This window comes from Manis javanica, chromosome 8 (assembly GCF_040802235.1).
Source record: "Manis javanica isolate MJ-LG chromosome 8, MJ_LKY, whole genome shotgun sequence".
In the NCBI taxonomy this organism is placed as follows: domain Eukaryota; kingdom Metazoa; phylum Chordata; class Mammalia; order Pholidota; family Manidae; genus Manis; species Manis javanica.
Genome location: NC_133163.1, coordinates 33,232,067 through 33,244,559, shown reverse-complemented (window position 1 = coordinate 33,244,559; position 12,493 = coordinate 33,232,067). Strand labels below are relative to the sequence as shown.

Here is a 12,493-nt window from a genome sequence, read left to right as displayed (position 1 = left end):
ATGTGAGAGCCCCATAGCCACATGATTTGTAACTCACTTTGGCAAGGGTGGAACTTCGGACGGCCTTGGCCGCATCCTGAGGTCTGTCTCCCTGAGTTCTCATTCTGGGAACACTGGCTGCACTGGTGTCCTTGCTCTGCCCAGGTCTCCACCCCCCCCCAACCCTTACTGCTTTATGTCACCCGAGTTAATCTCACCCCTCTTCCCTGCACCCTCCAGCTTCGAGCCCTCCTGCCCTTGCATCCCCTGGGCCTTTCTCTGGCCTTGTCTACAAGAATGTCACCATGCCTGTCTACACAGCTCTGAAGGGGGTAAGAAGTTGCTGTCCAAAGAGAGGGTGTCCCTTTCCGGAGAGGCCCCTCGTCCATACAATGGCTGGAGTGGGGCTCTAGGGTCAGGCTTCTGCATACACACGACCATATATCATTTCAGTTTTATTGCTTGTACTTATTAGATTTTTATTAGAAAAATTCTACATTTGAAAATTTTGAATCCATATGATTGTGGCACAGTAAAAAGAGGTTAAATCTCTGCCTGTCCCACCTCTCCTCCACATCTGTCCACATCTGTCCAGAGGGCAGCAGGATGCCTCCCAGAATTCTTTACACATGTTCCAACATATACTCCCATAACATCTCTACATATTGTTTAACAAAATTCAGATATAACTGCAACATGATGTTCTCATACACATTTTTGTCCCTTTTTGTTATTGGCCTTTGAGATCATTACAAACAGTAATACTTTGTAAAACTTTTTATAGAAGAATAAAAAGCCAAAAGTGAAATTTGCTCTCATGTTGCTGTTTCCTAATTCCTGACCCCAAGGGCAACTGTCATGAATGGTGTGGTGTTTATTCTGTAAGACCTTCTGATGCATTTGCAAATGCACTTACAGATACTCTGCCTCTGTCGTGGTCACATGTGCATGCATGTGCGCACGCACACACATGGGATCACATTACCATGTCATTCTACACTGTATTCACCCAACCACATGTCAGGTCTTCCTGTCATGCATCCACACACAGCTCTGCTTCCCTTTTTTTTAGGGTTGTCATGTACCCCTTGGTATAGATGCCCTATAACTACTGATTGACAGTTTAGGTCATGTCTCCACTGAATGACTCTAGGTCATGTCGCTGTTTTTCTCTAAAATTAATGTGATGAACATCATTGTGCAGATACCTCTGTGCACTTATGTATCTGTATTTCCGTAGGGGAGAGTTCTCTGAAGGTGAAATTTATGGGCAAATGGTATGCGTGTTTTAAATTTTGACAGGTTGTGCCAAATTCCTTCTAAAAAGGCTTTATTATACTACAGAGTATCCTTTTCCCCAAATTTCACCAACATTGAGATAAACAGTCTTTTTAAATGTTTACCAGTCGACACAATCTAGTTTCATTATTCCCACACATTTTTAAAGCTCCCGTTTCACGCTTGGCTCTTTGTATGGCTTTCTGGCCCTCTAGTGGCAGGGAGCAAGGGTCACAGGGGCCAGGTGTTCAGCCTGGAGGGGGCAGGCAGCTCCTTTGGGGACCACAGAAGATGATGTGGCGGGGAGGGAGGCCCAGGGAGAAGTGTGGAGGTGAGGATGGGAAGGGCCTGCGGGCTGTTGGGTGCTCCAGTTGGGTGATGGCACCCATGTGCCCCAGACAGGCGGTATCGGCCATACGCTGGGGCCCTGGAGCCTGAATGCAAGTGTAGGTGGGATAGGGCTTGTTTTGCAACCTGAACTGCAGTGGGGGCGGGGGTCTGTCTTGCAGAGGGCCACGCAGATCAGCACGGTGCCCTTTGTGGACGAGTCCTCTGGGTCCGATGACGACTGCAGCTCTCAGGCGAGTTTCCGAACTTCAGTGCCCTGCGCTGAGTCCAGGAAGACCAGTGGAGTGGGCAGCCCCCGGGCCATCAAGAGAGGTAGGGAGTTGGGAAGCAGAAGAGGTACAGGGCAGGAGGCCCCTTGTCCCTTCCTATGGCAGTCAGACGTGAGGGTCCCTGCTTGACCTGTGCCCATGACTTGGGGGTTCCAGGTGGAATGCTGCTGCTCCCAGGATGTGAGATGAGGGAGGTGTGGGACCTGGGCCCTGACTCCTCCTCCCTTGGCCAGGTGTCTCCATGTCCTCGCTGAGCTCCGAGGGTGACTACGCCATCCCCCCAGATGCCTGCTCGCTGGACAGCGACTACTCAGAGCCTGAGCACAAACTACAGCGCACCTCGTCCTACTCCACCGATGGGCTGGGCTCGGGCGGGGTGAGCTGGGAGCAGGCCCACACCCCCGGGGCTGAGGCAAGGCAGGGTGGGGGCAGACCTGCAGCAGAGGCTGCCTGCCTGGGACCCCCAGCACAAGCCATAGGCAGCTTCCGTGTGAGATGAGAGGTCCCTGGAATCGGTGAAGGGAAGGACGGGGGCTGGGGGCTGCCATGGACGTGAGGCTGTGGGGCATGGGCTGGAGAATGTGAGTTACTCACAGACTCTATGAGGAAGACAGGCAGCCTAGCAAGCTCCTCATCAAACCAGGACTGGCCAGTCAGAGAGCCCGCTGAGCCTCCTGGACTACAGAAGTTCACGTGTGTCACCCCATTTTAGCTCCCTGCTGACCCTGGAATTTATTGAGTTCTTGGAATGTGCCAGGCACCATGATCAGTGCTTTTCATGCCCTGTCTCAGTTGTCCTCACAATCCTCCTAGGATTACTTCCCCATTTTACGGATGAGAAGCATGAGGATCAGAGGCATGCTGTCACACACAGAACCGGCAGTAAAGCCAGACCTCTCACTTCCCAGCCCTCCCTCCACACCACTGTGCCGCCCCGCCTTCATCCCCGCTTCACGGCCCCTCTGCCCCAGCCTGGCTCATGTGCTCACTCATCCCCAAACCTCTCTCTCCCTTCCCTGCTGCCTGGAATGGCCTTCTTTTTCCTCTCAGCTCAGCTTTAAAGCGAAGCTGACATTTCCTTCCAAGGCTGGTTCAGATCTGGCTCTTCCCTGAAGCCCTCCTAGTCAGCCTCTCCCTCATATGGACCCTGGCCTGCTGTCTTTTCATGGCTGGGCAAAGTCTTCCCCAGCCAGCAGGACCTTCCCCTGCAGGACCACCCATGCTCTATGCTCATCCTCACTGAGCCCTTAGCAGAGCACAGTGCCTTGAAAATACACATAGTAGGTACCCAATAATTTTGTTTTTAATTGATGGCAAAACAGTGTCTCAACTAAGCCACTTTGGCCTGTGTATTGTCCAGAAGCCCCAAGTGATTCCCCCTTTCTGCCCTCCCCTCTCCCCCCTACACCCTCCCACCCTTCAGGAGTCACTGGAGAAGTCAGGCTACCTGCTGAAAATGGGAAGCCGAGTAAAGACATGGAAGAGGCGCTGGTTTGTCCTGAGACAGGGACAGATTATGTACTACAAATCCCCGGTGAGACCCTCCTCCCCCAGGACAGTAGTTAAAAGGACCCCACCCCAGACCCAGAACTGTGTGAGAGGGGTCTAGAAGGGGGGCAGGGGGGCCCACGGCAGAGGCAAAGGTGTGGCAGGAGGGGAGAGGCAGGCTGGATGGACACCTACGACTCTGACCCCCCCATGGGACCATGAGGCTGGTCACTGGTTCTCAGAGTAAAATGAAGCAGAGCAGTCAGAGGTGGCTCTGTGAGTCTGTCTTCCTTCAGAAGCTGATCTCTTCTTACACCTGGTCCTGTAAAAGAACTGTTGCCAGGCTGCCTCACATCACCTGGACTGTTCTAATAGGCAAGCCTATTTTACCTCCTCCACCTCCTTCCTATACTGTAGGGAATTAGGGAGTCTGGGATGGTGGGACCTAGCTCCCTTGGGGAACTACAGCTAGTGTTTTAAAGAAGGCAGAAGACCTTTTCTCTTGCACAGCTCTCCTGATTGGTAATGGCTGTCTCCAACACCACGTTAAGCATTCTGGTCCCGGACCACTCAATGGGCAGGCCTGCTCTGACTGATTAGCAGTGTCTGCAGTGGCACTGGAAAGGGTAATGTGATGTATGTGCCACTTACCAGATTTTCATCCTTGCTGTAATGAATGTAGTAAAAAGAGTTTAAAGGCTTTATAGGTCAGTAATGGCCTGGTCACTTCTCACTCATTTTAAAGGCTCAATCTATCCTTTTTGAGGTTGAGTCAGAAGGACCCATAACTCTAATCATTGCTCCATTTAGCTAGAAGCAGGATCCAGAAAACATTACCCATCATACCAGAACCCAGGGAAGCTGGGGATCACCTTCCCCTTTGCCTGTGACCTGAAGTAAGATCTGAGGGGAAATGATGTTTTCTGGAAGGCACCAACCTCCTTCCTCCTGATTCCTCTTTTACAGAGCGATGTCATCCGGAAACCTCAAGGTCAAGTGGAACTGAACTCCCACTGCCAAATTGTTCGAGGGGAGGGGGCACAGACATTTCAGGTGAGTGCGCTCCTGCACTGGTGTTTCGGGCAGAAGAGGTGCTGGGTTTGGATATGACTGTGATGGAAGCAAAGATGGGGCAGAATGAGCATGTGTGAAAGATGGGACATCAGCATTTGGATACGATCCTAATCTGTGAGCACAAGGAAAGAGGAGACAGCTTGGCGGATGGGGTGAAGGTAGGAGAGTCAGGAAGCACAGAAGAGCAGGAAAAGGAGGTAGAGGGAGCCAGCTTGGGGGGAAGGCAGGCCCAGGGGGTTTAGGGACCCGAGCCACCTCGGAGCCAGGTCCCTGCTATTCTATCCCCTTGTGTCCCTGTCCCCTGCCCCCAATCCCTGATTCCTCCGCAGCTCATCTCTGAGAAGAAAACCTATTACCTGACGGCAGACTCCCCCAGCCTGCTGGAGGAGTGGATCCGAGTGCTGCAGAGCCTGCTGAAGGTCCAGGCCACTGGGCCTCCAGCCCTGCCCCAGGGTGGCACCAAGCCCACTGTGAAGGGCTGGCTCACCAAGGTACCGGAGGGCCCGGCGGGGAGGATGTCGGGGAGTCAGAAGTGGGAATGCTGTCCTCCCCTTACACGGCTCCTTTCTTTAGCAATTTCCACACAGCCGTTAGGTGGTTGGCCTCAAGTATGGTCTGACCATGCAAGGTGGTGGCGAATGATCCTCTGGAAATAGGGATCAGTGTTCTTAGAACAACAGCTGTTCTCAAAACAAAAAGGAATGTCTTGTACTCTTTCTGAAGTCATTAGCAGTCGCCCACCTCCCCTACCCACACCCACCACGCTTCAGTACAAATGGTGTGAAGCTGAGACCTAGGCAAGGTAGGTACGGCCATTCAAAGATGTATATACTACCCAGCCTCTCCAAAAGGCGTTTAAGTGAGGGCTCTTCTGGTTGCAAGAGCAGAGATACACTTGTTAAGGGAAGCTAGCCAGGAAGCACATGAACTAGGCCAGAGTGTCATCAGGAAGCAAAGCCACGTGTATGAGCAAGCCTGGTGCTGTGGGCTCGCTCTCTGCCTCTGCTTCCATGTTCTGTCTGTGTTCACGTCTGGGAGCAATTGTTGTCCCCTCATGATTCACACATGCCCAAGGGCTTTAGCCTACCCTGGCCCTTCCTCCCTCCGCCCCGCATCCTTACTCTAGCCTCTGCTGACTAGCAAGTTCTTCCGTGTTTATATTCCCAGGGCAGGACATCCGATTGGCCTGATTAATCTTAAAATGGCAGGTTGTATGAGGATAGAAGGGGGAGTCACATGGTGCACACCGTGGACCCTTGCTGTGAAAGGGCTGGTTCCGTTAGTAGGGAGTCTGGGTGGCATCTCCACTAAGGACCTGAGTTTGACCAGGGCTTCGAGATCTGCCTTCCTGTGGCTTCTCTTTTTCATCCCTGGATTTATTTCTGGGGTCACCTGGTTCTAATAATGCTGGTTCATTTCTGTCCTAACAGGTAAAGCATGGCCACTCCAAGCTGGTCTGGTGTGCTCTTGTTGCGAGAACCTTCTACTATTATCGAAGCCACGAAGACAAGGTACTTCCTGGCAGCACCCACTCTCTGATTCCTCCAGGTCACATCCCTGTGACCCTGTGTCCTGATGAAAGTCCCCAGCTTTACCCTCTACCCCACCTAACCCTACAACAGGTACAAAGCCAGGATTTGGCTCTTTCTAGAGTATGACCAGTATGCTGGGCCCCCACATTCTACTTGTGTGGTCTATCTGTGCTTCTCCAAGGAGGCCTCAGCCAGGGAGCACAGTCTCCTCTCCTTATCCTGTCTTCTGTCCACATCTTTGATTCTCAACCCAACATGGCCCAAAGGTGCAGAGGGAGGAGACTCCCCTATTCCCCCTGGCTCTCCCATTCATGGAAGGCTCATGTCCACAGCGACCCCTGGGCCATCTGCCCGTGCAGGACGCACACATAGGTGAAGTAGACCGATCATGTGACTCAGACGAGGACTATGAGGCTGGAGGAACTGGGCGGTTGCTTTCCTCCCACTGCACCCTGGTGATCCATCCCCCAGAGCACAGCCCCACCTACCTCCTTATCGGCACCAAGCATGAAAAGGTAAGAGGACTGAGCTTCTGTGGCCAAGCTTGCATCCATGATCCTCATTTTCCCTTCTTTCTTTCTACAACCTTCCCAGAATGCAAGTTTATTTCTCTCCTGGACATTTTGGCAACTGATTGATTCCCTATTGATTCCCAATATTAATATTCCTTGTAGTGAATTTGCTTCCAGTGACTAACATCTTTTCACTGGGGCCGTGAGGTAGAAACAAAAGCTTAGAAACCTGGGTCCATGTTCACCTGACCCCTAGTCTTTCCTCTTAGAGACCACTGGCCTTGACTGTGCCAGCCAAATGCACTGAATCTCACTGGGCTTGGCCCCTTCAAGGGAACCTCCTTGGAACTCATGGCTCCGTTCTTCCCACCCAGCCCCATCAGCTGGCTTTCCGTCCCCTTCCAGGATACGTGGCTTTACCACCTCACAGTGGCAGCAGGTGGCAGCAGTGCCAAGGTGGGCACTGCCTATGAGCAGCTCATTGCAAAACTGATGGATGACGAGGGAGGCCCAGGTAAGGCTAGGTGGCCAGTGCTGCTCAGGTGGGAAGGTGGCGGCTGGGAATTGTTGGTCAAGAACCCAAAGAAAACACTGCTTTACTGTGAAGCTGTCTTAAAGGCATCCAAGCCACAGAAGCCCATTTCTGTCCCACGCTCCAGGGCCCCTGTTTCTGGTGAAAATACTGAGATGACCCCTCTGTACCCGGGGAGTTCATCTGGGAAGCCGGCTTTCCAGTGACCTGGGTCAATGTTTTACTTGGTTCACCATAGCTCTGCTGGCTGGACAGAGGGTTGAAGAAACAAGTTTGCTGATTCATCTATAGTTAGAGTTTGTTAATCTATAAATGAAACCTAAATTGAGATTGGGCTCACCTAAGCCTGAGACATTTGGGGTCTTTATTTAGCTACCAAGTCTCGGGATGTTGAGGACCTGAGGGCACATTCCGCCCACCCCTTCTCTGCTGCTCTGAGGCTTGTTTATGATCAGGCTGACCCACACTCCTCTGTCCAGACCTGACACTGCGGGGAGGCACCTCCCCTGCACACACACCTGCACTCAAGTGCGTGCAACCTCGCACACTCACCCTCTTGCAGCCCATGAGCCAAGCAGCAGGGTAAGCTGGGCTTGTGGTGCCCTAAGTGCAGCACACAACTGCTCACCTCTCACTCTGTAGACATAAACCTCACACAGCCCATGTGTCGCAGGCAGATAAACCCATCTTCCCCATTAACCAAAGTGGCAGTGGGGGCAGGGGGTGAGTTCCCTCATCGGGGGTAACTGGCTGCCGTCTGGTGCTGTGCTTGGGCAGATTCCCCTCTCTGGAGGCACCCCATGCTGTGCTACAGCAAAGATGGGCTGTACACCTCACTCACCACCCTGCCCTCTGAGGCCCTGCAGACGGAGGCTCTCAAGCTCTTCAAGGTAAAGTGAGAATGGAGCCCACGGCTGGTGGCGCCCTCACCACCTGCCCAGGCCTTGCCCGGAGCTCTGCTTCCCATGGGATACTCAGGTGGACCAGACCCGTGCACTTAGGCGGTAGCCCTCAGAGAGATGGAAGAGGCCGGGGAAGTCCTACAGGATCCCCACCATGTCCTTTTTGTCAGGGAGGCTGAAAGCTCTGGGACTTAATTCACAAAGCACCTGTGAAAACCCCACTGAGGAGCTCCCTCTTCCTGTGCTGAACAGCAGGACCTGAGAGATTCTGTCCCATGATGTTCTTTGTGCTTATCTGGATAGTCTGTCTTTTTAAAAAATAAATATGTCTTGCTTATGTAATAGAAACATTTAGAGAAGGAAACAATCCATCTCAGAGTGGCCTTCTCAGCAGGCATAGATGCTCTCAGCAGTGACACTGACCCCCCTTAGAAAGGGCTGTGTGCAGAGAGCTGCAGCCTCTCTTGAGCCCCGGGGGGATGGTCCAGTCTGTCCACAGTCACAGAGGATGCTAATCAAGGGGCTGGGGATGTGCCTGTGCCCACTGTCATTTCCCTACCAGTCCTGCCAGCTCTTCATCAACGTGCCTGTGGAAGCTGCCTCAGTGGACTACCATGTGTCGCTGGCCCAGACAGCACTGCAGGTCTGCCTGGCTCACCCCGAGCTACAGAGTGAGATCTACTGCCAGCTCATGAAGCAGACCAGCTGTCGCCCACCTCAGAAGTACTCGCTCATGCAGGTGGGTGTCCCCGGGGTAGAACTGCAGACAGGAGCCATTGGCCAGGGCTGCCCAGGAGGTGGGAAAGGGAAGGAGGTGACTAGGTAGGCGTCTGCTGAGCCTGGTGGCCCCTGGGCAGCCTCAGTGATCAAAGCTGCCTCCTCTGTGCCCCTTCTGGATGCCCGCGCACAGATAGTGTGATTGCTCTAGACCAAGTCAGCCCATCATGGTGCCCACAGAAGTTTGGATAGAGTGGTGAAGGCTCTGCAGCTCGGGGCTCAGAGCCCTGGGGCTGCAGACCTGGCACTCACCCCACACCGCCTCTTCCCCTGGCAGTGCTGGCAGCTCCTGGCTCTGTGTGCCCCACTTTTCCTGCCTCAGCACCACTTCCTCTGGTATGTCAAGCAGCAGCTCCAGCGCCACGCAGACCCCAGGTGAATGAGCATCACTTCCTGTGTCCCTGACAAACCGACCGTTGTGTGATGGAGAGCAATGTGGGAGGGTCCAGGGTGGGTCAGCTCGCCCCTGCTCTTGGAGATCTGCTTGGGGGTTGCGGAGACTTTACCTGTCACTGTGCATCTGATGGGTACCTGGAGATCTGGGCCTGCCTAAGCGTCTGTGCATGCCAGTTCACATATGCACAGATGTTTTGTGGTGGCTCTCCAGCACCCCCAAACCATCCCCAAATATTTATTCTCAGTTGCCATGTTTTTCTGGTGTCTGGAGAAAAATGTCTATGCCAGCCACCTGCAGCTTATAGGCCCTGAATGACAAATTAACACCCCAGTCTGGAGTCTTCAGGGCTTTTTTCATAGCCTGCCCAGCTGCAGCTGTGGCCCTGGCTAGGTCTGGGTGGGGAGCCAGGGTGGCAGGGTGGCAGGGTGGGTAGGTTACCTGGTAGTCCCTTCTTCCTTTGCCTGTCTTTTTAGAAATGAAACTGGCCAGTATGCTACCTACTGCCAGCGGGCAGTGGAGCGGACCCTGCAGACGGGGGAGCGGGAAGCCAGGCCGTCACGCATGGAGGTGGTGTCCATCTTGCTGCGTAACCCCTTCCACCACTCCCTGCCCTTCAGCATCCCTGTGCACTTCGCCAATGGGACTTACCAGGTGAGGAGGCTGCATGGGCTCCCTGTCCCAAGTGTCCACATTATCACTACCCCAGAGGAACAGACCTTTGGGTCAGGTAGGTGTTAAGCCTCCCCTGGCTTGGTAGATTCTTAACAGGCAAACCAGCAGAAGGACAGGCCTGGGGTTTGGGGGTGGAGTGGGGCTGTTGGTGCGGGTGTGGAAGGAGAAAGGAGCTTGAATCGCAAGAGTGCTCCAGTGTTTGGTACCTGGGAAGTCGTTTTCTGGAACCCACTGCATGAATAAGGAGGCTGAGACATTGACCAAGAAAGTGGCTCAAGCAAAGGCCTCCAAAACAGAAATAGTAAAGGAGGATAGAGCATAAGTCTGACTGCAGTTTACAGCGGCAGGCTCATCCCTTTAGCGCTCACCCTCTGCACGTGGACACAGAAGTGAACTTCCTTTGCCCTTTGCATCTGCCCCTGTGCCTTTCAGCCAAGCCTTTCCATCTCGCAGACTCAAGACCTGTCCACTAGCCCTAGTGAGCTCCTCTCGCAAAGTTCCCTCGGAGACTAATGCCTCTCCCCTGCAGGTGGTCAGTTTCGATGGCTCCTCCACAGTAGATGAGTTTCTCCAGCGGCTGAACCAGGAGACAGGCATGAGAAAGCCAGCCCGCTCTGGCTTTGCCCTCTTCACAGATGATCCTTCTGGCAGGGACCTGGAACACTCCTTGCAAGGCAGCATCAAGGTGACTGCCTCCCCATTAAGCCAGCTGAGCCCCTCCTGAGCCACCTGTAGGCTTTGAGATTTTGGTGATGGGGAAGCAGCCTGTCTGGAGGGTGCCTGTCCCATGGCCTGTTTGGGCTGCTGGGCCAGCATTTCTGTGCCATCCTAAAATGTAGCTGTGTAGGCAGAAAGAAGTTGTTTGTGCCCTGACTCTGGAGAGATCTCCATATCTCTCCCTCCCTCATGGCCGTGGGGCATCTAGAGGAAAAGGTGCTTCTCAGCTCGGTGTAGGAAAGACAGGGAGGCACTTCTCAGCAGCAGCTCCAACTGAGCCTGCTGCCTGTTACATATATACATGCATAGGAGGCAACTGTATGCGTAGGCCTATAGGATGCTTTGTTGTACACAGGCCCTCTTACTTGTCTGCTGGGCCTGTGCTGTGCTTACAGGTTTGCCCACAATTTAAGGAGGTAAATTCTTGTAGTACCTCTGCAGGTAAAACCCCTGAATGAGATTAAGCCCTGTCTTGTATTGTGGCCTGAGAGTAGAGCCATGGGGGGTGTGCTGTAGCACCTGATGATATGAGTGTGCATTACGGCAACAGGGCAAAGGCTCCCCAGTCTTATACCATTGCCTGGGCAAATTTGCCACATGTGTTATTTATAAATGTCCAGGTGTCTGTAAGGCTTTGTTCCATAGTAAGCCTCTGGGTGTATTTGTTGAAGAGAAGAATAGTGGTCAGTGGAATGGAAGTGGAGCTGGCAGTGAGGGCCATGGTTTTTCACTGAAGCCTGCCTAGCCTCTGGGAAGGTGCCCTCAGATGGTAAGGCCAGTGGGGGCAGTGTTCTGAGCTTTGCTGCTCACACTGTGCCCAGTGCTACAGCTGTCTGTCTGTCTAGGAAGTCCCAGGAGGCCCTGCAGGTTAGCCTCCTGATGGAGGACTATCACTCAGCTTTGCCCTGTACCCTGCTGCTCTGCCCGAGTCCAGCTGTGGCTGGACCTTGTTCCCCTTAGCACGCACTTGTCTGAGTTTCTTCTTTTGCCTGTTTAAGATCTGCGATGCCATCTCCAAGTGGGAACAAGCCCTGAAGGAGCTGCACTCCGGAAAGTCTGAGGGCGGCACACGTGTCGTGAAGCTGATGTACAAGAACAGGTCCTGAGCACTGCCTGAGGGTGGGCCAAGCATAAGGGCTGCCACAGGGTGCCGTCTATCACTTCCCCAACTGGATGGCCTGTCCCAGCAGACAGGCAGGGGTTCCACAGATGTAACACTACTTGGTGGTCATTAGCTGGGGGCCTAGGCTGGCTCTGCTGATCCTGTGAGACCCTGGGCCACTCAGGCTCTCAGTCCCTGTACTGTGTGTACACACACATACACGTGTGCATGCACACACACACAGATGCACCTGCCAAAAAACCAGACGAACCTCATGGGATGGCTGCATGTTACATTAAGAGAGTGAAATTTTGTATGAACACTAGATATTTAAGGCTAGAGAATAAATAGCCCCTATACCAATTCCAGGAAATAGACAAGTAGACATCTGTTTAATCAATTTGAGGGAATCTTACCTCATCCCATTCCCTAATAAGCTGTAATTCCATGCACCAGACTGCCTTTACTAAAGCCAGTAAGTGTAATGGTGTATTCAGAATTAACCACATGCTACTGTTGCTATGCGATCTGATGGCCCTGTGTCTGCTCTGTCATGCTTGGTTAAATTTTCCTGGAGACAATAGGAAATAGGCTCACAAATGGTGTAAGAAGAGTAGTTTGTTTCTTTGGAAATCAAGATAAGCAGGTGCAGAGACAGCCTCATCCTTTCGGCCCCATCCAGCTGAGTTCCGGCTTCTCACTCTCTTCCTGCAGGCTGTACTTCCGGAGTCAGGTCAAAGGGGAGACAGAGCGAGAGCGGCTGCTGCTTGCCTCCCAAACTAGTGGAGAGATAGTGGCAGGCAGGTTTCCCGTCAACAAGGAGCTGGCCCTTGAGATGGCTGCCTTAATGGCCCAGGTAAGGTTCTGTTCAGAAATCCAGAGGGTTAGCCATCATATTTGACTCGCAGGTGGAA

At 53.0% G+C, this 12,493-nt stretch overlaps 1 protein-coding gene across 5 annotated transcripts in view; it reads left to right on the top strand.

Annotated features, from left to right (window-relative positions):
- PLEKHH1 (pleckstrin homology, MyTH4 and FERM domain containing H1) overlaps positions 1-12,493 on the top strand; it is a 44,840-nt gene that overhangs the window by 25,800 nt on the left and 6,547 nt on the right. For 4 of the 5 annotated variants that reach the window (XM_037003326.2, XM_037003479.2, XM_037003424.2 and 1 more), the window contains 16 exons: positions 220-311; positions 1,767-1,917; positions 2,108-2,250; positions 3,298-3,408; positions 4,329-4,415; positions 4,766-4,927; positions 5,867-5,947; positions 6,301-6,483; positions 6,886-6,994; positions 7,790-7,902; positions 8,477-8,653; positions 8,969-9,066; positions 9,562-9,739; positions 10,290-10,445; positions 11,476-11,576; positions 12,294-12,435. In XM_037003326.2, the coding sequence (XP_036859221.2) occupies positions 220-311; positions 1,767-1,917; positions 2,108-2,250; positions 3,298-3,408; positions 4,329-4,415; positions 4,766-4,927; positions 5,867-5,947; positions 6,301-6,483; positions 6,886-6,994; positions 7,790-7,902; positions 8,477-8,653; positions 8,969-9,066; positions 9,562-9,739; positions 10,290-10,445; positions 11,476-11,576; positions 12,294-12,435 (2,084 nt within the window). The remainder of the gene's footprint in view (positions 1-219; positions 312-1,766; positions 1,918-2,107; positions 2,251-3,297; positions 3,409-4,328; positions 4,416-4,765; positions 4,928-5,866; positions 5,948-6,300; positions 6,484-6,885; positions 6,995-7,789; positions 7,903-8,476; positions 8,654-8,968; positions 9,067-9,561; positions 9,740-10,289; positions 10,446-11,475; positions 11,577-12,293; positions 12,436-12,493) is intronic. The other variant, XM_037003384.2, reaches the window with a different exon arrangement.